The 27,412-nt window shown below is 39.6% G+C and overlaps 1 protein-coding gene across 3 annotated transcripts in view; it reads right to left on the minus strand.

Moving 5' to 3' along the window:
- mid2 (midline 2) overlaps nt 1-25,939 on the minus strand; it is an 85,655-nt gene extending 59,716 nt beyond the window's left edge. For all 3 annotated transcript variants that reach the window (XM_068325670.1, XM_068325668.1, XM_068325667.1), the window contains exons 1-2: nt 25,811-25,939; nt 7,204-8,084 (exon numbers count right to left, since the gene is read on the minus strand). In XM_068325670.1, coding sequence (XP_068181771.1) covers nt 7,204-8,028 — 825 coding nt within the window. In that variant the 5' untranslated portion in view covers nt 8,029-8,084; nt 25,811-25,939. The remainder of the gene's footprint in view (nt 1-7,203; nt 8,085-25,810) is intronic.
- Nucleotides 25,940-27,412: the final 1,473 nt, after the last annotated feature.

Consider the following 27,412-nt stretch of genomic DNA (forward strand, 5'->3'; position numbering starts at 1 on the left):
ATAAATCAGAGGTCATTGTCATCTTCAGTGGCCTGAAGGGATGCTGTTCATCTAACACAGGAGTCATGAGTTAAACAAAGTACCCTCCAAGCAGTGCCACACTGCTTCTGCCTGGCAGCCTCAACAAGATGAAAGTCTCACACATTGCACACACAAAAAAGGAACAAACACAAGCTACTACAAAGAGAAAACTAAGTCAATGTGACTTCAGCCTTTGTTCATATGCATACATAGACTCACATACATCTGTGAGGGCCTGTGTGTACATATGGGATCAACACCATTCAAAAGTTAGATGGTGACTGACACTCAGGAACAAGTATAACTATTCTTGCTTCATTGTATTGATCATTGTCACGAAACAATTTTCTTCTGAAAAACAATGTTTATCTAAGAGTAGCTTGAATTTTGTGGATTTTAATCAAACCTATACAATCTCCACAAATTCCCAAATGATGTATTGAAAGGTAATTTGTAATACAAGGCTTGGTAATATTCATAGATTGCATGTGTCATCACTTTTCCTCAAAAACAGACCCTCTCGTGACCTCATATCAATCTCATATGTGCATTGATTCAGATTAACATTAGATAGTGGCTACTCAGCAGATTTTGCATGCACTAATGTGGCACTTTATGAAAAGCTGGAATCAAATGTTTGTCAGCCCAAGGAAAATAACATCAGCATAGCAAAATGAGTATCCGTCACTGATTAATGTGTAAATCCTCTTATGCCGTGGAACAAGACTGCCAGACATCTCCCTAAAACACATGAATACTGTAATAATAACTTTATGATGCACATTGCACTCATACACCAAGATACACAGCTAATGTTAAAACACAATACAATATATAATCCAGGAAAACAAAATCCAGAAAGAATAGTAGAATCTGTAGAGGTTGAAAACTTGTACCCATTAGCTACTTAGCTAAAATTATTTTCATTGAGAGTCAATAATGTCAGAGGCTCAGCAAAGCTTTGCTATGTAGGCAGCCGAAGCTTTACGCTAAAATACACACAGTACACAAGTCGTCATGTGCCTGAATTTCTATTTTAAGCTGCTTAAAAAGCAAAAAAAAAACCTGGCAAAAACATATTGACGAAAGTTGGGATTCCATTTTTGCCCTTTAGAATGTCCTACAAGCTACAACAGGTCACGGCGTATCACCATACTGCTACCTGAACTGAGAATGACAGCAGTAGCAGTAGCACGTAGGTGAGCCCTGTTTTTATTTTAGGGAATAAATTTGAGGAAAGGCTTTAACAGATAAGCAAAAATCAAAAAAATTTGTACATCGTTCAGTCACATATGCACTAAACTCATAAATGATTAATGTTGGTAATATCCCTCTTTGTGTATTGCATTGTGTTACAGCTGACACCAGTGCTCTTAAAAGCTTTTCATTTTCTTTCTGCATAAATTGTGCATATGCATGATGCAGAGGCTGAGAGTGATTTGATGAGCTTTTTTCTTCATGACCCACTAAATTTTATGATGGGCTGGTGCGGCGTATTTTCACAACACATGCATGATGCATCAACAGGGCAAGGATACTCATCCATTCACAAACACACATTCATGCAGATGTCTTGTTAGGTGCATTAACACACGTAGGCAGAGTTGGGATGCATGCAGATACTAAAAGCTTTCTACACTTTTGATAGTTCCATCACATAACTATGTGTGCTCCTTCTCGCACTGTTCTCTAGATAGAGCCATGATTTCCCCTGACATCATACACTCAGCTCCCAGTCACTCCACACATGTCAGACTTAATATTATCTGCTCCAACACACATGCACACCGGCATATGGTTAATGACACACACACACACACACACACACACACACACACACACACACACACCCACACACACACACACACACACACACACACACACACACACACACACACACACACACACACACACACACACACACACACACACACACACACACACACACACACACACACACACACACACACAGTTTGAAGGCTGGCCTGAGGTCAGTGGAGGCAGAAGCGGGAGAGACAGAGGGACAAAAAGTAGGTGGGATGAATGATATTTATACACCTGAAAATAAACACTGTGTTAATGTCATTTAGGAATAAAAGTGGGGACATTAGTTTGTGTCAGAAGAAATGGGGAAGAGAAGTTTATGAATCTATGACAACAAATTCAGTTTGGTATAGTACAGCCTTTTCATTTTCTCTTTAAATCATTACTACCTATATTTGCCATACATTAAGATTAGGACAGTGGAACTCTATTTTACGCATTTTATTACTGGATAAATAAAAATGTGCAAAAAGTACAAATGATTTTTTTTGGGTGGATGCCATAAAAACATACTAATTTGTGTACCTGTTTGGCACACATACACAAACCTACCTCTAGATTTAGCAAAGCAAATGGGTGTAAATACAGCATGAGTGGAGTCAGCAGCAGGAGCAGACGTGAAGCACAAAAAAAGAGAGTTGAACTTCTATAAGGAGCTTAGATGGGGGAAAGCGGAAGATATGAGGGGTGAGGGAGTGAGGGAAGAAATTGATGGGGATAAAGGGAAATAAGCAGGGCTGGAGGGACAGAGGGAATGGCAGAGGGGAGAGGGAGTCGGGGAGGTGTCAGTGTGCCTCTTCAAAAATAAGAACTAATCCAACAATTGCTTGGAATACCTCTACAGCCTTCTCATGTACATAATCATCTGTCCCAAGAGAAGACGCTGCAGACAAATGCATCTGGCAACAAAACACATTGCTGTTGGTTTAATGTACATGTGACACCACTGGGAGCTGGAGAGGTCTTTAAGATTGTCTGCCACTTATTTCAAGTTTTGCTCTTAGTGTCACAAATGCCAGCAGCTTTGCTATAGGCTTTGCCTCCATGTCAGGTCATTAGCACAAGACTTTAAAGCACAGACAGTTCAAACCCTCCAGAGGCTGAGAGTCCGAAAATTAACTACCAGTATTGCATGGAAAAAAAAATCTCCTCGGGTTCTTAGCCCTTTTTCACCATTTTCAGTGTATTTTAGTCTTTGCCCTTGCTGTTTTGTCCTTCCCTCTCCTTTAGGATTCCTCCTTCTCACTTCTGTTTTTCAGGGTGTTTTTCTTTAACCAAACATTGACTACTGTACGCTCCAGTTATCACAGCTCACAGCAGCACACAATGAGGCTTGTGCAATCTTGTTTTATTATCTTGCAAATATTTCAAACAATACCAACCATTTCAACTTTTAAGAACACAGAGATAATTTTAAATGCTTTCAGGCCTTTTGCGTTTAAGTTAATGCAACATTCATTTTTTTTCACTTGTCTGAATAAAACATCCTCTGATCTAATCCAGAACACCCAGAACTCAGATTTTAAAGAAAATGAGATTACATCACCCGTGTCTCAACTTCTTTGCACTTGCTCCCAATATATTTGAAGATAAATGATTAAATTTTACTGATTACTTTTGAGTCCTTTCATAGCCTCTCCCCTACCTATCTCTGACCTTGCAGTTCCAGACATACTGGCACATTCAATGAGGTCAGCTGCAGGGGTCCCTTATCTGTTTCAGGGGCAAGGTTGAGGACTTAAGTGTTTTGCAGTCAGGGCTCTGAGGCTATGGAACCATCTGCTGTTGGTTGGCTGAGTCAGTGATCTCTTCATATCCCCCTACTTTTCACTGATGCTTATGGGAGAGCCTTTCCAGATTTTATTCAAGTGTTTAATTTCCTTATGAATCTCTTTCTTGTTGATTTTTCTTTCTACAAATTGTGTTGACTGTTTAATTTTATCTGGCTTTGTGAAACACTTTGTAACAGTGCTCTAAGAGTGAAGATGTGAGAGTGTTTTATAAATGTATAAAATATTATGATTACTATAATTATAATTAGTCCTTTCTGTGGAGCAGAAAATACACATTGTATCGTGAAAATATACATCAGAACACAAACATGTAGGCACAATGGCTACAAGGTGACAGAAGTCAAGCCATGTCAGCAAAGCAACAATGCAACTGAAGAGTACAAATATGGCATAGATGCTGAAGGGGTTAGCCCTTTGTCACCACACAGATGACTGAAACAATGAACGATGGAATGAATGATTGAATGAATGAATGAATGAGTGAGTGAGTGAATGAATGAATGAATTAATAATTTGCTTCTTTAGATAATACAGTTGAGACCAATCTCATGTCATTTTGGTGAATATAAAGCTGGGGCTAGTAGTAGACAATGTCAGCAAAAAAGTTTCAAAACATGGAAACAGCTCTGCCCAATAATAACTATATCTGCCAAACAGGGTCTCCTAATTTTACAAAAGTTATTTAATCTGTTTACTCCATCCATCCATCCATCCATCCATCCATCTATCCTCAGCCACATCCAGAGCTGAGTCACGGAAGCAACAATCTCAGAAGGTATGCTAATACTGTATTTCCTTCTCCCCAAACACCTCTTCTAGTTCTTCGGGGGAACCCAGCCAGTCGAGAGACACAGTCTCTCCAGCATGTCCTAGGTCTTCCCCAAGGCCTCCTCCAAGTAAGACACCCCAGGGAGGTGTCTGGGAGGCATCCAAAACAGATGCATGAGCCACCTCAACTGGTTCCTCCTTGGTGACTGAGCTCCTCACCCTATATCTAAGGGTGCGCCCAGCCACTCTATGGCAGAAAATAATTTTAACTTCTTGTATTCGGGATTTTGCCCTTTCAGTCATTACCCAAAACACATGGCCATAAGTGACAATTGAAAAGAAGGCTGACCAGTAAATCGAGAGGGCAGAAGAGCTAGGCACAACGACTCGGAGATTAGCAGTTGGACAAAATGTCCCTCGACTTATCTGTTTGAGCCTCTGCACAGTTTTCACCTCTTAGACCTTTCGCATACCTACATTTTGTTTCAGAACCCACCTCACTAAGTTGGCCATGACTGTTATAGGTAGCCTTCCAGTGTCACTTCATCTATAATGCTTGTGGAGGAGAACATTAAGCTGCAAATGAGCCCAAATGATGCCTAATTATGGTGTGATACACACTTCCAAAGTACCAGGTGATGAAAAATTCATAAAACAGAACATATCCCAGGTGAAAGTAGATTTAGTGACTTAGAAACAAATCAATATCTAGAATGCAGTACCTTCAAGTTGCAGCCTTTTAGGAGTATCAAAGTGCTACTCTATGAGAAAGTTCTGCCAGGAAAAAGATATGACTGCCTTTTCTTCTGAACAGAGAGCTCTGCTCAGCAACTGCCTGGGGAATCCACTCGCTGTCCTGCAGTTTCAGCCGTGCCACATTATGTCTTTTGCAGCACTAGTACTTGTTGGCATTTTCTCTACCATATCTGCCCTATCACTCCTTTGCCCAAGGGAAGCTTACCTTTTCTGTAACATGAGAGAAATCATTTAGTGGTATGGTAGCTTCCAGTCTACAGAGCAGAGAGGAAAAAATGTAGAGGGTAACCCAGAGGTCAAACATTACGTGGAGAGAGTAAGGAGTCAAGTGTGTTTGCAGTTGTTCTGTGGTATTGACTGTTGGCCAGTTACAAGAGCTGATAAGAGCACTGAAGTAACTAGTCAGTATCAACATTAGATGAAGTGCATTAAAAATGTAACCAAAAGTGTTGTTCATAGAAAGAGAAATTGAGGGGCTGCAGTGCAACACACATTTTTGCAGTACACCCATTTTTGACCTACATCTTCCATGATTAACTGTGTGTCAGAAAGCCCTTCTTCTCCATAAGTGAGCAGATTAAAAGTTAGCTGCTGCTGATGAGCTGACCTGGAGTTTGGACTGGGGCTAGTCCCAGATTGTAAGAAGACTGGAGATTTCAAAGTCAAAAAGTTCAAAACCGTTGGCTGGTTAACTTTCAAAAGAACCAATGGAGAAGAAAGGAGCAGGGGAGCTAGCTACTTTCAGTAAACTCTATCAGTCCAGAATGTGCAGGAAGAATGAGGAGCGGATAGTACGTGAAAAAGAAGGTGAACTTTCACTGGCATGCTGGCTTGAAGCTCGAAGTAAGAAACTACGAAAAATCATCAAATATGCAGAATGGTACATTTTGACTGAAATAAAACTGATGTTTTGTGCTACTGAGAATAATATTCCATTTGTGCTAGTACAAGTAATGGATTTTTCTGGCACATTTGATTTTAACAAAATCTCCTGAAAAAGCGGTGATCACATTCTAACCCAGGAAGAGAAACAGAACCAAGAAACATGCACCTTTCTACTGATAAAAGTGGTTTCTCTGGTGTTCAGTTCCCTCTGTGTAAAACACAATGCCATTCATTTAACACAGTTAAACCATGGGAACACCCTTGCACCCTCAGGACAAAAAACAAAAATGTCAGAGGAATTTCTTTGATGTCCATCAATTTTGAATATATACACATAAGACCGGGTATACTGTACTTTTATTAGACTTTAAGAAATTCAACTACATTAACTAGCATGTTCAGTGTTTTTTTTAAGATTTCATGTTAAATCTCACTGCCGATAAATAAGGAAGGGCGTTATGATTATACAATAAGTATATATTTATACATAAAATTAGATTACAATTACACTGTAAATATTTTTCACTTATTCTTTAGGTCTTAAGTGGTAGAATCAGCTCCAGCTAGTGCCTCTCTCTGTTGTTTTTCAGCCTGATTCAGCAGTCCAGGCCTTTACACAGAGCCACTGAAAGCTCAATGACCAAAGGGAATGCCAGCTCATCGACTATTATAATGACAGCCTCCCTATTCCCCGGCTCACTCTGCCCTCTCGACAGTGCACCATTCCTATTGTCTCACTCACTTTCTGTTTGTGATCTGTCTTTCTGTCCTTCTAACTGAACAAAAGCTGGTGTGACTGGGTGTGATGCAACTGTGGCGGTGCTAAAATTCTGTAGTCAACAGAAACAGACAGAATGAATGTCCCCAAGGCAGAAATGGATGAATTAAAAATTTCTGCTGTTTGGCAACTGGCAACAAAGCAATCATAATGAATGCTTCAGGCTATAATATGAGAACCTCTTTGCAAGAATGGAAATAGCCTCAGAGCCAACCAGTAAAGCGTCCGTCTCTTTCAATAAAATCTTCCTGATGGTGACTTAACTTGATTCCTTCACAAAAGTAATCAGCATAAATAGGAGCAGTAACCCAGAAAGAAAATGTTTCTCACATAACTTTATCCCATGCTTTGGTAACTGAGTGAAACATGGATACTGACCTTCAGTTTATCAAAGCGTTCTGTGAGTGATGACACCTGGTGCTCTCGGTGGCGGCCGACCAGCTTGCAGAGGGCACATATGAGCTGGTCATCCACCAAGCAGTACATGTTGACCTTCTCATTCTCATGCTCCAGGCAGGTCAGGCCACGAATGTGTGTGTCTGGCACCGGTTCCACCAGCCGGTGGCTCGTGAACGGCTTTTTGTTCGGGTGCGTCGCACGGAGGCACCGGTCACAGTACGATACCTCGCATGTGACGCATGTCTTGACGGCCTCACGTGGTGGATCCTGCTCGCAGAACTGGCAGCTGATACGCGGATCCATTTTAGCAACGACAGCTGGGCTGTGGTTTGCGTTGGTGTGGTTGATGTGATTGGTGTGGTTGGCGTGCGAGTGGGAGTGGCTGGAAGTGGCCGGGCTGCTGCGGGCGCTACTTCCACTTGTGCCACCTCCACCGCTGCCAATCGTTCCAGCTATTGTTCCGCTAATGGTGGCAGTGTAGGGCCGTTGCGGCTGCAGACGCCGGCTCTCGGTGGGGGAGTTGGGGCCGCTGAGGGAGGCCTTTTGAAAGCGATCAATGATGTTCTGCAGCGTCACATTGCGCTTAAGGCCCTCCAAACCTCGGTGATTCAGCGTGATGACGTAACGACACGTGGGGCACTGGAAAGCAGAAATGGACTCAAGAGGTTTGCTGGTGGAGCAGTGAGATACCAGGATGCGGTGTGCACAGTTAAAGCACAGGCTGTGGGCACAGGGTAAAAGCAGGGGATCTTCAAACAACTCCAGGCAGATTGGACAGGTCAGCTCAGACTCCAGTGTTTCCATCTTCAGTTGAACCAATCTAAAGGTGACATCAAGTCCCACAGAGGCTGGCCAAATACCTATACAAAGCAGAAAAACATGTTATCTAGAGGATGTTTACATCATAAATAGGCATTTAGCTTCAACCTTATGCTAATTCCTTATCTATTTTAGAGTATTTGAAAGTGCACACATTTCATCAGTTCACTCGTTTCTGAATCTGTAATGAGATAATGCACAAGTTTTGACTGCTTGTGAAGATTCAGCAAAAACATGACTTCTTTTTGCACTACTATATACAAGCCTCTGCACACCACAGCACTGTGGATTGTGACTAATTGCTTTACACTTGAACACTTAGATTACTATGATGGAACAGGTTGAGAAGAATAAGATAGATGTTAGCTGACTGGAATAGAAGAATTAAAAATCAATGGAGTGAAAAGCAGAAGAAAGAGATGCACAGCAGCAGAGATAGGGGAACGTACAAAACAGAAGACCTTCCCTTTGGCTGGAATACCTCAAACATCTCATCTCTATGTTTGTGATTGTACATTTTACTTCTGCTTTTCTCACCGTGGCTCACTATTTTTGCCTATTTTTTAATGGTCTCTACTGAGCCATCATATTGGGTTAGCCAGCAATGAAGACATACTGTAGATCAAAAGATATTCAACTTTTAAAGAGTAATCCCCAAAAATATTTTCAAGTGGGACAGTGAAAGTGGTCTGAACTAAAAACGAAAATTGATTTCAGATCCTGCCCATGTCTCTACAAGCCCTTCAAATCTTGGCATTCTGCAGCCTGCATATCAAGCTGTCCCTCCCGGGTGGCCCTAAAACCAGTGACATGAGAAATCACCAACATACCCACCCCTTCATCCATTCCCCCCACCCGACCCCTCTGATACATTGGCAAAGGAGATCACCTCGTTGTGCCTCTCTGTCCTTTAAGAGAAACAAAGGAGGCACCGTGAAACTACAGTATTAAACTTGTTAACCACAGACAGCTGACAGCGACAATTTTATTAGGTGAGGTTGGTCTTGAAAGACTGTCCTTGTCTCCCTATGTGAAACTCATGCAGGATTTACTGACGACTTGGTTTTATCAGTATGAGTAATCAAAAAGTACTTTCACTTTTCAACCAGGGTGTAAACTAGTGTGAAGGAAGCATCAGTCATTGTGTATATAAAGATGACATATAGTCTCTAAAAGACTCACAGGAGGAAACACGTCATGAAAAGGGCTTTAGTCTGTGGATTTAAGGACAATGTTGCTTTCTCAGACGTTTAAATCAACAATTTCAAAACTTAAAAAAGTGCTGGTGTGGAATGAGTCAGCATCGGTGTCCACAAGAGGTGTTTATCAGTAATCAGCAGCTGAGTGGTTCAGTACTCTAGTTTCAATTTTTTTCCTGCATTCTCTCAATAAAAAACGTAAGTCCCAAGGATAGTGATGCAGCATTTTAACCTGCAAATCATCATAATCATTCATTGTTATCCAATTAAAATGAAATTTTTTCAGAGCACAATAATAAATGGATTTATAATTTCTAAGAGCCCACATGGTCCCACATAATCATGGGGTAATTTTTGGGTTTCTCTAAAATAGGTTTAGTCCTGCTCATCAAGTGTCTTTAGAAAACTTATTGTTTTGATTTGAAAGTGACTTGACTTGTTTGTTACATGTAATGGTCTGGACAAACACTCAACACTTAAAAATGTTTCTTAATGTTTTCAAAAATATGTGTAAAATAAGAAAATTATAAAAGATTACTCATTACATTTGTTCTGTAGTGCCCTTGACAAGTAATGCTTACAGTAAAAAAGGATGGTGTTTTTTCTTTGAACACACTGGAACTGAAAAGTAAAACATTTTCACGTCAGAGAAGGTGAAAGAGGATAATATCTGACATTTGGGCTTGAAAAATAACTGAAGCATTTGCCTATCTCATAAGTGTGGCTCGACTTTAAATTAATTATAAAATTCACAAGTTGTTATGGAGCCTCCACTTCAGTGGAATTAATTACTTATAATGAGACACTGTATATTTAGCTCGCTCTGCAATTCACAGCTCATTTTATGCCAGGACACTATTCTGACTTATTGTGTGAATTCATTTCCAAGAGGAAGTTGAACAGCCACCCATAAACAAATTAAAGCTGAAGATAGGACTACATAACGACAGAAACAGAGCTAAAAGGCTCAAAGTCATAAGTACTGACAAAAGACACCAAACTATGTATTAATTCTGAGCAGTGCTTAAAACAAACATGTTTCGAATAGCAGCTAGGAGGCAAGAAAGACACTAAACTGACGAAAATAATTTCACTCTGTCACAAAATTCATTATTTAGAAGAGGCAATAATAACCATTCACAGCAATCAAACTGATAATACAGTGCGCCCTCGTTCTTTGCGGTCAATGCTTTCCAGGAACCACACGCGATTAACGAATTCCGCGATCGAGTGACAAACTACTTATCTTATTATTTACGGTAATTTAAAGGTTTATGATCCTCCCCGTACTGATATTGAACCACCTTCTATCTGTATTACCTTTCCCCACACCTTTATCGAGTGTTTAAAGCACTTTTGTGTCTCGCGTAAGTCTGAGACGAACGGAACCAAGCGTGCTTCCGGATGCTGTCAGCCAAGCATTGATGCGCGAATGCACAAGGGTGCACTGGATTTATAAAAGACAATTGGCATTGGGCTTGTGTGCAAATAAACAAGCGTGTGTGTGTGTGTCTGTGTGTGTGTGTTTGTCTGTGTGTCTGTGGGGGGAACTCTATGAGTTTAAGTTGTGTGAATGCACAGGCACCTAATGCCCTCCAATATTCACCTTGACTACTACTTATCAGATGCCCTATGTGGTTGTTACCATGCTGCCTAGCTGCTTAAGGGATAAAGAGAGAGAGTTCAGAGGCATGCTACCACAGATTGAGCAAGCATGAGGTTCAGCTTCAATACACCTACAACAGGTCTGATTTATCTCCATTTTTCCTGCCTCCATCACTGAGGTTGAAGACGAGGACAGACTTGAACTTCAGATGAGGGGGAAGAAGATCACTGCCCCCTCTAGTTTGTCAATGTCAGATTGAAATATGGAATAAATCCCCTAAAAGTCTAGCCTTAATTAATTAATCAGCATTTGAAAAGCAAAACAAGGGGGCCCAAATCTTCCCCTTTTACACAGACATGATTGATGTCATCATTTCAAATTTAGTATGGGCCTTAATGTCAGTGAAGGAAACAGTATAGCAAGAAAACCACAACTAAAACCAGAATCAGTGTCCTCAACTACATCACTGCTCTTGCTTAGATGATGTATGGATATGCATTTGTACAAATGTCCAATTCAATGTTGACTGAATCAGCAGTGTGACTTTATTCCTTAGGACGGAGCTCATCAGTGCTACTCATGGTGATGCTAATGTGATTGTGTTAAATGGAGCATGACATTATAACGAACACCAAGCTTTAACACACTATCACCAGGCTCATTAAGCTTCAGCAATGCCACTCTGGGGACACAGTACTAGATATGATGGAAGCTACTTAGGGACTAAATTGCCGTCTGCATTGTACAGCTGTGTTTGCACACAGGAGCTGCACGTTCACAAATGCAAACTCTTTCTGTCTCTTTGTGTTTTTTCATTTGCCATTCTTGTTAAGGTGAAGTGTCCCATCTGGACAAGCAACAGCTTGAACTGGAGTTAGAAGAAAAACAGTTGCATACACATACACACACACACACACACACACACACACACACACACACACACACACACACACACACACACACACACACACACAAAATGGTAAAGCACACACTAATATAACGTTCACTCCAATGCAATGTTTTTAGGTAAGATTAAAACCAAATCATCAATATTACTCATGATTAACTCAAGTCTGAAGAAGCAGTACTAAATAGATAATGTCCTTTGGCACACACTTGTCACAAAGTCATTCTGAACATGTTTAAATGAACACAGCAATCACAGGTCAAAGATGGTCTACTATAATTACAACACAGGAGACAAATTTGATTGTCCCTCACGTCTATCCTCATACAAGCAAGACAGCCAATACAAAAAAAACCCCATCTAAAATAGTTAAAATCTATCAATCAGAAGCAATGACAACTCCATATCGAGCCCACCTGAAGTAGTGAGACATGTAATCATGAGTATGTGGCTATAAACTAAGAGGTGGAGACTCCTGGACTGGCCTAATCAAAGCCTGGGTCTTAATCCCACTGAGATGCTGTGTGGTAACTTGAAACAGGCTGTACAAGCAAGAAATCCTTAGAACACCTCATAGCTGAAAGAATTTTGCATTGAGGGATTGAGAAATCTTTCTTCAGACTGATGTCAGAGACTGGTTGATGGCTACAAGAAACATCTCACTGAAGTCAAAAGGCAACACCAGTTATTAGAGAGTGGGGTGTCCTAACTTTTTCCTCCATTAAAATATACATTTTTGTTCATAGCTTTTGTTTGATGAGTAAAACAACATTAATCTTTGTTGTTTAATTGCATATTGGAGATATTACACTTATTAATAAAGAGCAGATTATTTAATGATTTTATTTTATTTTATTTAACTTTTTCGCATGACTGTATCTTTGTAGTGTATCACTGCTAAAGAAAAGCACTCTACACACATAATTAAGGCAATATCTCAAATTGACAAGCATTATCTTTAACAACCATCTGCCACCTTGCATAAAAGTAATTCTGCTGAATTCATCCGTGTCGGAGGACATCCTTTAAACTTGTTGGATAATGTCATCATAACCTTTGTTTGCATGGGCTTCTGATAAACTGTTCTGGAGAGAATACACAAACACTCACAATTCAAAGAGCAAATAGCTGAGAGTCCAATTCATCAAGCATTAAAATCACGCAACAATAAATTGACAACATTGATAGTTTTCGCTGCTTTTATTACATAATCTGATGTCACACAATTTCTGTGTTCCCAGTTGTATCATTTCATATCATTTGACACTGCAATGATTTCAAATATACAGTTCAGTACAAACACAACATCTGCAGCTCCTCCCTGTCTCATTCTTCCTTCATTATTTTCTTCATTCGTCTTCATCTCTTTTGCGTTCCTTTGCGATTTTCCGTTACACCTTTACCCCTCTATTCCATCTGTTCTCTCGCTCCCATCACTCTTTTGTGATCTGTCATTTCCTGTTGTTTTTCATTTTTTCCAGCCTAGGACACTTTTTTTGCTCAAGGTTTTTTGTGGTGACAGAGTGTGATCCCACCTTAACTTTTTAAACTTGTATCTAGTAGACTTAGTAGGTAGGAATGAGCTACTGCTGACTTTCGATGGTTCCTCTAAGTACCTTATGCTTTGCATTTTTAAAACAAAGATTTCCCTCTAATTCTTTATGATGTAATTATAATCCCTCCACTGAGAAGAAGTAGCATGAGTTTTAAATGTTGGGAAAATAACTTTGTAAGGCACAAGTACTAATCAATAGTGCATTCATTAAAATGACTAATAAAAACACCCGGACACAGCACTGCTGTGAACGCTTTCCTCGGTACACAAACATCCCTAAAACTTGGCCCTAAACATACCATTTACCCACATCACCACAGCTGAAGAAATGTGTCATTGTGTGAGTAGATGCAGAAGAATTCTGACATATTAAGAGAATTGAATTGGTGGAATTTCTGCAGGCAATTTATTTTAGCAATTGGGGTCAGGACACAAGCCAGGACTGCAATGCTGAGTTTGGTTTGTGAGAAATCAAGATACATTTGGAAAAAGGGAATCAGGCGGTCCCAAAAATGGGAACACTCCATATAACCAAATACACACATATTGTGCATTTGTATATGTTTAAGAAATACATTTGACATAGAAGCAATTCCTGATGTATTACTGTTTTGATTTTGTTTGAAAAAACCTGAGGTAAAATCAATGTAAACATTTTCTGTTTTTAATTGTCAATTTGTCAAGAAATACTTTTGAATTAAAATATTTGCAATTTTATTAAATTTAACAGCAGCCTACACTTTGTACTCATGTCCTTTCAACATACTTCAGTGACTTTGATGTCACATCTTGAACATAGGACACTTATGATTTTATTTTTATTTTAATATTCTTTAATTAAGATCAACTTATTGGCACATGAAACCAATCAGAATTCAGTCTCTAAACTGAAGGAGAAGACCAAATCTTATTGCACACAGTATGATTATGAAAGTGGGATCAAGCACCAAATTATACTTTCTGTGTTGCATTTCCATGAAGTCTTTGACAGGAGCCATGTCTCTTTTATGGGATAAGAATGAGTACTTGATCACATGAAAAACAGCAGGGTTTCTTTTGCCACTTGTTTCAAACCGACTGTTTTAGTTTAATCTGTTCTGCCTCTTTCCAGTTCCATTTGCCTAATCTATTCCTTATCTTCCTCTCGGTTTTCCTGCCACTCTTTTACACCCCGCTAGCCTTCTGACTGGGCTGGTTTCAAAAATTTAGTGCAGTTGAACATGCTGTCATAGGCTTAATGCTCTCACTGCCAGACTGGAGAAAACTCCTATTACTGCAAAATTTCAAAATAAAATCCAGAATTACGACATCTGCACAAACTGAATGGTAAGCTGATTCCACAATTAATTTAGTTTACATATTAGTCCAAAGTTATTTAATTTCAGAATATATGTAAGAGTACTTAAACAGGAAAAGGAAATTATATAACATTGCAACATAAGTAACTTTCTTTCTTTTCTTCTTTCTTGTTGCCGAGGAAGAAACTGTCAGGCGTCAAGGTCAGATGTCTCTTTTCCACAGCATTCGTATGTATGCAAAAGGAAGCAGGAGATTTGTGGCCCTTCGCACAGAGCAGGATTCGAACCCGGACCCACCGCAATGTGCGGCAACATCACTAGCCACTGCGCCACCGCCCGGACTTGCAAACTATTTTTTTCAATTTGTCAAAATCACATTTAAAAAATGTTCTGTTTTTTTTATTCTGTTACAGATTGTCATGTTGTCACTAACAAAGTTAACACTTTCAGATGCTGTTTCATCAGCTGCAAGCCTTGTCAAGCCTCAACTACACTACACATGTCACCTACATTATTCATGTGCATTTGCCCAGGTGAAAACAAACCAGGATTAGAAGTAGGCAGAACACTTTATTAGATATTTAGACACAGTTGAGTATACTTGAGAGTGGAAAGGATGAAGGATGATGGAGAGCTGAGCTGCCGCTTACCGTCATCAATAGCACAAATGTGATCAGGTTTCCACTTCAACTGGCTGGTTTCTCAGGTTGGGAACTGTTGAACCTTGAAATCTGAATTAAGGCCAAAGACTAGCCTCTGTTCTAATACATTCTTTTCGTTTAAGGCAAACTTAAAGGACTTTCAAAAACTGCTATTTGTACAATTGACCAAGAGTAGTTATTTCACTGGGTAACTGGTCAATAGCAACATCTTGCTCTGTCTGTCTCTTTCTTCTGCATGGAGTTGTCACGGCTTGCAGAATATGGACCCAAATGCAGGACACCAAAAGTGAATCTTCCATCCATGATTTAATGACAAACACAAAACATTCTCCAGACCGAACAAGTCACAAAATTAGGACAGACTAACAGGAATCAAACTTCAGAAAACGAACCAGCAACAGGCTGTGTCAAAAACCTGGCTTAAAAAACCTCATCACAATAACACCAACGATGTTCAGGAGTGAACGATCAGAACGGTGTGGATGAGTCTCAGATGTGGCCACCAGCCTGGCCTCTCCCTGCCACACACCAGAACTGCCACGCCCAACCATGACAGGAGTTCCAACTTCTGAGAAATAATTTTTTTTCTTGAAGTTTAATTTGGTATCTGATTCCTATTTAAACAAAGTTTTTTTCTCAGATACAAAAAATATTGAAAACAATTTCAAAGGCATTTCACCTTAAAAAACTGAGAATATTCTGAAAGAAACATTAATTGCTTTGTGTTTTCTCTGAATAAGCTACAGGTGATATTTTCTGGAGCAGAACTATTCTTTTAAATGTGTTAATGATGCTAAAATGACATAGGATATTTGACACAGACACTGGGGTTGCCTTGTGGTAAACAAAATTGCTTGTATTGACAACTCACAACAATTCAGGTTTGAATTTCATCTGAAGTGTGTGGATGTAAGTGCACACAAGCAAGGAGCCAAGTTAATGGTTTACCGTTTACTGGTATTTTCTATATATATGCAAATTTACTCCACATCTTGTGAAAAAGCAATCTATGCATCGCATAAACAGCACTTTCGGCTTTCCAAAAGAGATTCTTTTCACTGGAAAATTGGATTTCTGGCCCATGTATATGTACCTATATTAGCCTGGAGAGACTGTCAAGAAAACAATAGTCCTCCATATGAAGACTGACGATATATTCCTTAAAAGTCTTCCCATTGCACAAAACAGTTGACAGCTGCGAAAACATCTTTTTTGTACTCTAAATGAACAGACTAACTGATCTTTAAGGTGCTGTGCAATTCATTAGTAGTTGCCAAACTACTGGTCAAATATATCAGTGATTCAAAAATAGTAAAACCCTTTCAAACACTAAGGATCCAAGAGTATCAAAAATCTTGATGGTTTCTATAACCACATCTAAACTGATAGCTCTGTAAATGATCTACAGTAGATTTGTTTATTGGACTCCAGTTAGGATTTTCCTTCCTCTTCATTTTAAAAGACAAAAAAAAATTCAGAAGTAGAAAAAAATTCTTTATCCCATTCTTCAAGCTACAGATGCTAGTTTCTGATGTGGTGACAGTTAGTGAGACAATGTCTTATTTTAGGCCCCGTCCACACGATGACGGATTTTTTAAAAAACACAACTTTTAAAAAACGCATCCAAAACGATTCGCGTCCACACGACAGTGTTTTCAAAAAAATCTCCGTCCACATGTAAACGTATCAGTGCGTTTTCGAAGACGGCTATAAGCATGCCAAACCATGTGGTGGCAGTATTGAGTCAAATTTTATCCAATAGGAATCCTCAGTGTTTTGTTGTCACAACACACGGGCCCATAAATATGACGTCACAGAGGTTTTCGTCGCCGGCAAGACGTCAGCGTTTTTTAAAAGTTGCGGATACACCGTCCACACGACAACGCAGACACAGCGTTTTTAAAAAAATCCACCTCGGCCAGCATTTTTAAAAAGTTGCGTTTTCGTTCTGGATATCTGCGATGTCGTGTGGACGGAAGGCGTAAACGCAACAAAAAATTTGCGTTTTAAAAAAATGCGTCATTGTGTGGACGGGGCCTTGTGATGAATGTGAACATACTGTACTTGTGTAAGTGCTTGCATCGACATGCTTGTAGTTTCCTGAACATGCAGGCAGCTGGGGCTAAATCTTCCCAAATGGTCCAGCAGCACAGAAAAAAATGCATTATACAGCGCATACAAAAGACTAGCTAGAGTTGTCTCAGCTGAATCATCTGTAACCCCGTTACAACAGAGACAGAGCAACTAACCTTATTTTTGAGACACCCAAGCTCCCTCCCCTCCACTCTCCTTTCTGTGAAAGGAGCAAAATACAGCCTGAAATGACAAAATTAAATTGACAATTCCACATTTTATCCTCTGGATGGATTTTCCATTTCAGGATTGGAAACCTAACCATTAAAGTGAACTACAACACTCAACAGTGAGAGAGGACTGCTTGACCAAAATCCATTAAACACAAGCTTCCCAGATTTAAGTACATCATTCACCCTGGGTCAACGTTTGTACGTTACCACCAACAAAAAACATCCAAAGGGGCCATGTGTCACTTCAACTGTGGTGGATGGAGTCATTAATAAAGCAGGAGGTGTTGGTGATGTGCTACTTGGCTTATTATTTATTTATTACCACTGGTTGTCAGGGAAAGCGAGAGAGAGATTTAAAAAAAAAAAAAAACAGTGACAAAAAAAATAATATAACACAGGGAGGTCCAGGAGAATAGTCTTGAAATAGTTTTGAAAATAGATCACACACCCAGAGAGAAAAACAAAAAGAGCAATAAAGTGGAGATGTGGGAGACCTTGCCATCAGAGTGACCCCAGGGAGGGGGTTCCTGTCCTCTATCTCACGCTCTTACTCTACAAAGTCGTAGACTTCTATTTATACAGAGCTGTAATGTTTGGCATTTCCTTCAAGGGGGGGGGGGTACTTGCCATTGTTTTTCTTGGCTGCTGTTCGATTGGCTCAGCAGGCTTCATGCATTGAAATGTCAGCAGCTTGCTGCACTATTTGTTCGATTTGTTTTATTTATCACTGATACACAATCATTTGTCCAATTTTTAGATGTGAAATCGACATTGTCAGAATTAGGGCCAAAGGGATTGAAGCATCATTCACAATGTTGGTATTGGAATGCTACATTTAAGGGTGACTAGGTTTTTCTGCATTGTACTGTTATTTCTGTTCAGCTGGCTATGTAGCTCAGTGGTAGAGCGCATGCTTCTCATGTATGAGACCCCAGTTTCAATCCCAGTATCTGCAGCCCTACGGTGGGTCCAAGCCAGTGCCAAATGTAGGCCGGTCCAAGCCCAGGTAAATACAGAGGGTTGAGGCATGAATGGCATCTGGTGTAAAAAACTTTACCAAACAAATATGAGCATCCATCTAAAATGGAAAAGGACGACATGCTGGCGACCCCTAACAGGACAAATCTGTTTTTATTGATGTATCTGTTCAAATGAAGTTTAGGCTAAAAAAAATTATAATTAAAAAGAGAATTAAAATAATGAGATTGCCACCTTAAATCTGCACGAGGGAGCATGTAAAAAATCCTATTTGTGGTGTATTTTCTCAAGCTGTCTCTTTACAGTGGTACACAAGGCAAATAACCTATAGCCACTGTAACTCCAATCATAAAAGTTAATGTCATTTGCAAGGCTCTACTGCATTTGAATCAAAACCACCAGGCTGTGTCTCTTGATGAGCCTGGTGGTTGCAAAGGGTATAACATGGGTAATGTAACATAGAAATAATGCAGTCATCAAAATTCTAATGTAAAAGCCTGTGTAAAGGACAGTTGGATTTACTTAAGCTAAGATGACTGTGTAGGTGCTCATTCATCCAGGTCATGGCTGAGCTAAGATAAATTTAGTTTTTAAGTACTCTTTGAAACATTCTGAATAATGTGTTCGTGAAACAAGGACACACACGCACACATGCACGCACGCAAACACACACACACACACACACACACACACACACACACACAAACAAGCGGCCCTCGAGCTGTAGCCCTGCAACTGAAGCTGACACAAATCAATGGGTTGTTAGGTAAATAATAGCTGCCCAACATCACCGATATTGTAATGACAACCATTCCCCAAGGCAGAGCATAACCAAAGTTATTAATTGTGAAGGTTAGCAATGTCTACTGTTATATCAATATTAACCTGAACTGGACGCTTTCGATGAGACTGAAAAAAGGGCTCATTCCAAAGGATTTTTGCTAGAAGCAGTAATCGCTAGCACTGTGTCACATTATTGACTATTTTGATTAAATGCTCTGCTTCCACAGTGCAATTCCATAATTTAATGAACTATTAGTGTTACATTACAAACTCCTGCGGGCACTGACAGATGCTCTATGTTTAGCAGGGGGTTGTATGGTGAAGAATATCAGAGATTCTTGAAGATCACTGTAACCAAGCAAAAGAAGAGAAGAGCTTATTTCAGAGTGAGGGTGTTCGTCATGAATGCCTGTTGGGTAAATGAGTGTATAATGAAATGTCTGCATAAGTGGATGTTACATATTTTTTTTATTGCTTCTCTACCCATGACATTATTGGCCTTTGCGTTCTGTACAGTGTGGCTACTAACTCTGAAGAGTCCTCCAAACGTCACTGAAGGCTTTCTTATTTCACGCTTTCTCCTATTTACATCAACACTGTACATTTCTCAGTGTGGAATCAATAAAGTATATCTTATTTTATCATACCGTATATTAACACTCTCTGTTTGTTAATAGTTATTTCACTATTTATAGCACAATTTTCTACTATTTTTTAATGACTGCATCCTAGCCTCTATTTGTATTTGTCTGTATATGTTCATTATAGCAATCCACTTAGTTAAATGGCCCAGAAATGAAGAGAGGGGGATCTAACTACTAGTTTCCATTAAAATTAGAAATCCACATGAATACACTGTTCGAATGAAGTGACCTAGGGGAAAATTGTATTATTGTGTTATTATTGTATTCTTAATCCATCAAATCGCCATAGGCGAAGTAAATTCCAGAGTGGCTACAAGGTTTTTAACTTGTGTAGCCACATTGGCAATCTTATTTTTTGGAAAAAAGGGCTAAAACTTACAACTGTTTTGGACTCGCGAAAATCCCCGAGTGATATCATAAGAAAACAAACTTTTTCGCTCGCTCTTTCCAACGCTCGTCGGTGCGGCGCGCTGCGGCGCTGTCTTGGACACAGAATGTGGCTTTTTGTGGCTTACTCAATTCTTTTACACTGAGCAACAGTGGCTTAGTCATGCTACCTCCTAGTGCAAGCCCGGCATTTGATGATGCAAATTGATCATTGAACTATCCCAATATCAACATCTTCCCTAAAAAGAGCTCAAACACCACACCAGGAGCCCTGCGTCATAGAAAGATGAGGTGTGGTAAACTCTACACAATAATGAGCATGGCAGAAGAAATCAACCTGTTTCTAGTGCCAGCCAGTGAGATCATGGGAAACACATTGCGCTGTACAAGTTTACACAGGCAGCTGGGTGTTAACTACCATGTTGGGAGATTGGCTGCCTCTTCAGCTCAGCTGTTGCTATTCTGCTGGGGTGGAAAAAGCCCCTCGTCCCCACTCTCTTCCTGTCTGGGCAGATGCTGAGGATTTGCATCTTAATGTTTTGGCTTTTTTTGACCGTCCATACATCAGAGTAAGAGTGTACAGTAAGCAGTAAGGCTGCAATAAAACCTCAAACTACAAATCAAATGTCACTCTCAAAGCATTTGTATTTGGTTGTCAAAAGAACAAGACTCTTGAGTTGATTGGTCATTGCATAGTTTTGCGCTGTGCATTTTAGACTGACCAAAAACTCAAATATATTTCTGTACTTACATAGAATTATATCTTAGATCATCAGGGAAGATTTCCTCAGTTCCCATTATATATAATCTTGTCTTTAAGACGTTTTCGTAACCAACTCATTTATAATTTAGTCTATTAAGTCTCAAAATATGTGAAATTAAAGAGCACGTAGGGACAGCAAACCTCTCCAAAGGCAGCTCAGTTTCACCATTATGTAATTTTCCCCAAAAACAATCATCCCATGATGGTTTGACCATCACAATATGACTGTCTGACCTTGAACATCTCCCTTTGGAACATGGAATTGCATTGTTATCATTATAAGTTAGATATATTGTATAAACCTATATTTCACCAACGGTTGTTATCTGGCGTATTTGACACCGAGCTGAATTAGCACTGTTTCAGCTGGTCTCTAGTGTTATTATCCGTTATCTCACATTAAAACATTTGAAAGCCCTGCATATTTAAACTGCCTTGAATTGCTCTGCTGTCTGTTTTAAAATATTAATCCTCTAGTTCTTTCATGTTACTGCCTCCACCTCACCATCACTGCCCAGTCTTCAAGATTTACATACTTCATCATTCGTCATCTTCATGGGTCATCAGCCACCACCACCAGCATCTAGATTCCAATATTATACACTTCAACCACAAGTCTCCAACAATTATAAACCTGCAATTTATATCTGATTAAATATGAGCAATCCTGGATTTATTGATTGTTAGTTTGTCCAAAAATGGCCTAAGGAACCTGGAAGAAATTTTTAAGTCTAATCCTAGTGATGAAAAAACCAAAAAACCAAAACAAAACAGGAGCCAATCTGTCATACAATACTGCCATTCATGCCTGCATTCCTTCTCTATCACTTTTTTTTTTTTTTTATCACTTAGAAACTATTTCCTTTGTCAATGAATACTCCCTGGTAAAACTTGGCAATCTGGTAGTTGCATTCAGTTTTTATGCATTCCATAACTAATCATTGCAGCATTCACATAGGCATAATTTCACGTCCTAACTAATCAAAGTTTTTCACTGCATACAGGATTTATCTGGGTTGCCAGTTACTGCCAAATATTTATGACTCACCACAGCCTATTGTAGGACTTAATTTTAATCTAACAACAGAAAAGAAAAGTTTTCTATATATTATATATGATTTAAAACATGATGCATCTGTGATTAGCAAGGGCACAGAGATGTAACTGTTGTCCTCCACCTGATAAGATTAATAATGACTTTATTTTAGGATTAGGATGTAGATATATTGTGGAAAAACAGCTTTCTATTCGTGACGTTCTGTTTTATACAATTTATAACTGCAAAAACAAACAATACATGATTATTCTTACTTCGGTGCTCCCAGCGCAATACTTTGGTGCTCACCAGAAAAGCACATCCTCTTGGGTATTACTTCTATTATTAAACAGACAGAGGATCGCATTCCACCTTATGAAATAGAACAAACACTGAAATCAACAAAGCATATTCATACCAAAGACTTCCGCTATAGTTTTATACTCAATACTTGTCAATATAGAGGGATTTTCTCAGCTCATTTACTAACCATGCAGGCAAAAACTATTTTGGCTGAAGGTAGAAATTCCAATGGCGTTTCTCCTCTCATCCAAGAGTTTTCTTCCATTCTAAAGGTCTGTTGGGGAGTTCCAGATATATTACCTAGTGGGAGTGGTCGAGGTTGTCAACTCCTAATGAGACCCCTTGAAAGTCAGTCATATAGGTTTCACCTATTCCTACAAGTCCTACAAAAAATAATTTCCCTGTGTGGGGGTCAAAAATGTTGAATTTAATATTTAACCTTGAAGTCCAGTGGACTTTAAAACAGAGCTCTCCAGAGCACACAGTTTATTAAAGTCTGCCCCCTGAGATAATTTACACCAAACATTCAGAAGAAAAGGAAAACTTAAATTCTTGCTATCTTGAATTGCTGGTACACTGTGACAAACAGCAAGTCATGGAACAGAGGGAAGTTTTTTGTTTGTTTTTTTTAGCAGTAGAGGTGTAGATTTTATATATTGTCTCAGTGTGAGCGCCAGCTGTTTGAAATTGAACCCCTCAGTGAATACACACCAGGACTTTCTTTTCTTTAGACATTTCCCCATTCATAATGCTCAGATGTCATTACTATATAATAACAAGGTGCTATCTGCAGCACTAATTCCGAAATTGTTTAAATGCCTCATTAAGGTTCAAAATATTTTAGACCTTTTACTACTGCTTGGAATTAGATGCATGACTTTAACCACCTCTGACATGAAGATGAAAATAAAGTCCTCTCAGAGGAAAGGTCCATCTAACCAGATTCAAATCAAAGCTGCTGACTACTAAACTTAAAAAAAGCGTTCAAGGACTTTAGGGTACCCTGGTAAAGCTAAGAGATACAATCTATTTACGACCTGATAAATCTGCTACATGTCACTTGGTGTTAAAACAATCAGATGACAGTTATTTTTTCATGAGCAATGCTGTGGAAAATAAAGACACAATAAGATCAACTAGTCAGCTACTCTTTGGTGAACTCTACTGTGTTAACTCCCTCGTATGGCCAGTGTTGCACTCACTACACAAAAAAGTCAAAGGATTAAATTTCAATTTTTTTAATTCAACGTAATATCATTATCCTGCTGAACTATTTTTTCCACTTCCTCTTACAATTACCATAGTAAGTTTTGGTAAAAGCTTTTTTTCCTTGATCTGTCACAGACTCAAATAATATGTGTGTCAGCTCAAACCATGGCTGTTTCAAACGTATCTCCTCTAAATTCACTTGGACAGACATCACTGCACACCAATAGTGATTCCTTAAAGCTACTGTCCCTTGATAATCTCAATACTCCTCCTTTGTACACAGACAGAAGTATATGCATAAACGATATTTGATTAAAAAAAAAAAGAAACAGAATGAATTAGCATCAGGTTAAATAGTGAGCTTAGCAAGGTGAATTCAGCGCACTGAAGGGGAACAGCATCTACGCGAATCAGGTTTATGGGCTACAGAGGACAGAGACAGATGACTTATGAATGTATAAAACATGAACGAAAGAGAGAGAAAAAAAAGAAAAGATTAAAATAAAACTTAAAACTGACTATTAAGCAAGAGAATGTAAGACATATGCTGGTAGAGGTGAAAACCAAAGCACTGATTGTTCTCATCTAGTTGAGTTAGAACACGACTGTACATGGTGTATATGACACAGGGCAGCATTGGGGGGTTTATGGAAAATACATAAGCAACACCTACAGTTATGAACATGACTCAGGGCTTTGTGCTTTTAGCCACATTATCATGCTATTTTTTTCTGCTAAATCACATCAAAGACACACACACACACAAAAAAAGAAGCAACAAAGCGCTCTGGATTCACCGAAGCCTCAGACGAAATTACAAACATAACCAAAATTAAAGGCAGCATACTACTGAAGATGCAGTGCCTGGCTGACAGTTATCTAGCAACAGCAGTGGTGACGTTCTCTGTTAATGGTACCCAAAACTTTAGCACAGACTCATTCAAAGCGGTCTAACAAAAAAACAAACGCCCTCATGCTGTCAGCTGAGCTAAGAAGGATCATCAGACCAAAGTTGAGATCAATGTTTGGCATTCTGCTCCACATGAGCTGAATTATGTGCCCCAACACATCAACACTTCTGACAACTTTTGGCATTTCATCACTTTGACAGGGTATTAATTTCTGGGGTAGCGGCTCACTGCAATGCTACCGGCTGGAAGATTTGTTTCTGATCTCTAAGTCAGGGTTCAGCACTTTGGTTTAGCTGACGTTGGAATAGAAAGATGATGGCTTCATCCGAATAAACCTGTTACATACACTTAAATTATTATAATAATTATATATTATGTAACTGTAATTACAAGGGACAAACCTGAAATATATACAGAAAACATATTGCTGGAATAAAACACAAGCACAGCTCCATAGCCTCAGGTTTAGTATTAATGTTTTTTTCTGCTGGGAGAATGCGGAATATGTCGGACAGCATGGATGCTGTTGAAATTTAGACAACATATAAATAAACAAATTGCTTATAGAGATACTAAATGAGAACTCTGACATAAACAGAAGGATACGTGTTGGAATTGTTCCACATGCTGGTCATGACAGCAACATATGAATATATCTCTTGAAAAAAACAATCCGTTCAACAGATGCCCCAAAGTAGTTATGAACCAATTTATGGTGCTATGGGCGTCCAACAACCGAAATTATTAAAATTAATAAAATATTCAATTTTAATGACTTAATTTCAGTGAGGAAAATAAACCATCCCAATCCTATTTTCAGTCTCATTTCAAATATCTTCAAAGAATCCTGTTGTCCAATTTGATCACAAATTTGTCCATATAAGGCATAATATTACATTGTGTCCCAGTGCCTCTAAACAAGACAACACAGGAGAAGCCGTGTCCACTGAGAACCAAACATCAAAGTTTGAGTCATATACCAGCTGTCTACACAGACGTGCGCGGTTGGATTGTGCTATTTACGAGAAAGTTGGACACACATCAAGAAAATCCCAAATGGATTTCGGAAAAATTAACCACCGCTTCTTATTCTACTCCCGGGGCGCCTCTGTCACCCCGGCGTGTCTGTGCGCTGCAACAAACCAGAACCCGCTCAGCGACCAGACCGAGCCAGACACCCCTCTGCGCGGAGGGGAGGGGGGGGGGTTTCCGACACTTACCAGCTTTACATGCCGAATACTCTTTTCTTTTGGCATCTTGAAAACAGCCCGGAATGAAGTTGGAAGAAACACAGGAGCGTGTGGTCTCAGGGGGCTGAACGAAGCCGGGATAGAGGCGATGATACCTTCTCCCGAAGTCCGGTCGGCAAGGCGCAGCAGCGCGACGCAACGCAAAAAAAGCAGCTGGGCGCACCGCTCGGAGGGCGACAGCTACCAGGCAAGAGGAGTCCTCAACTTCGGAAAAATCAGAGAGGGAAAGACACGCACACACGCAGAGAGAGAGAGAGGGAGAGAGGGAGAGAGAGAGAGAGAGAGAGAGAGAGAGAGAGAGAGAGAGAGAGAGAATCACAGGTAGGCGGGTCCTCCTACCATACGAACCAAAAAGCAAAAAGCCCGTTGACAGCGGGGCAGTGCGTCTGGTAAAGCACAGCTGGGCACGTCACAAGAAGCTGTCACAGGCTATTACATTATCCCAATGTGCGCACTGGGTAATATGTGACGTCACCAAAGGTCACTGGGTTTGATCACATTTGAATCAGAGGTCAAACTGAGCGATTACATCGATGAGGTAGTCCGTTAGCTTGTCACCTGGAGCTGCTGCCTGAGGTTTAAATCACCTTAACTGAGGCTGTTAGGATTGGATGGCATCACCTTTAATGACTGGATGACAAATGAACTGATGACCATTGTGCCTTCTCATTTTCTTGTACTGGGAAATGATGCAACCAGATAATGACACAGGCTTCATTACTATTAATTAGTAAAATTGAAAGGTAATACTTTAAACTGCAACAATTGGTTATATTTATAGATTCGAACTCAGAAAGTGGTCTGGAGGAACTGGTTTATTATCGTTTTATTCGGCAGGTATGCAAATGCATGTATTTTTGTTGTATTTATAGACTGTAATTCCCTGTAACTTAATTTTGATTCGTTATACGCTATATGCCCATCCCACCTTTAGAGAATACCAAACGTACTGAGACATATTAACAAAATATGCCAAAGGAATCCATATCACTTTGTTTTGAAAGGGATCGGGTGCAGTCATTACATATACATGTTTGTTTGGATGCTTCGGTGTGTATTTGGAAACAGTACAGATGTAATGGACGATAATAGAGCTTTCATTCCAAATTATAACCACGTGTACAGTAACATAATTTCCTCCTCGCGCATCCTACTCCAATTTAGAAACACACAGTAAATAGAAATTTAACCATTCACATAATTAGAGCTTACAGCTCCAGTAACTGTTTTTGACACTTTAAGGTACCGGTAAAGCTAGCCTTATTAAGGTCAGCTATGAGGTGTCACTGAGTTTTGGGAGCTCTGTGTAGACCGATAGTTGGTTGACCATGAGCTCTTCCAATCTGATAGCTGAAAAATGAAAAATATTTACCTTATGGTTTAACACAGTGTGTAAAAGAATCAGTGGCATGTGGGTGGAAAAAATTGTCGGTGGTGTGCTGCAGACAAGGTGTGGCCTGACAGACAGGTGTGCGCCATGACTGTCAACAAGAGCCACACAAATCGTCTGACATCCTATCTGTTTGTTTAAGCAAACTATTTACTATATACACACATGCCTATTTTTAATGA

This window comes from Antennarius striatus, chromosome 10, assembly GCF_040054535.1.
Source record: "Antennarius striatus isolate MH-2024 chromosome 10, ASM4005453v1, whole genome shotgun sequence".
NCBI lineage: Eukaryota > Metazoa > Chordata > Actinopteri > Lophiiformes > Antennariidae > Antennarius > Antennarius striatus.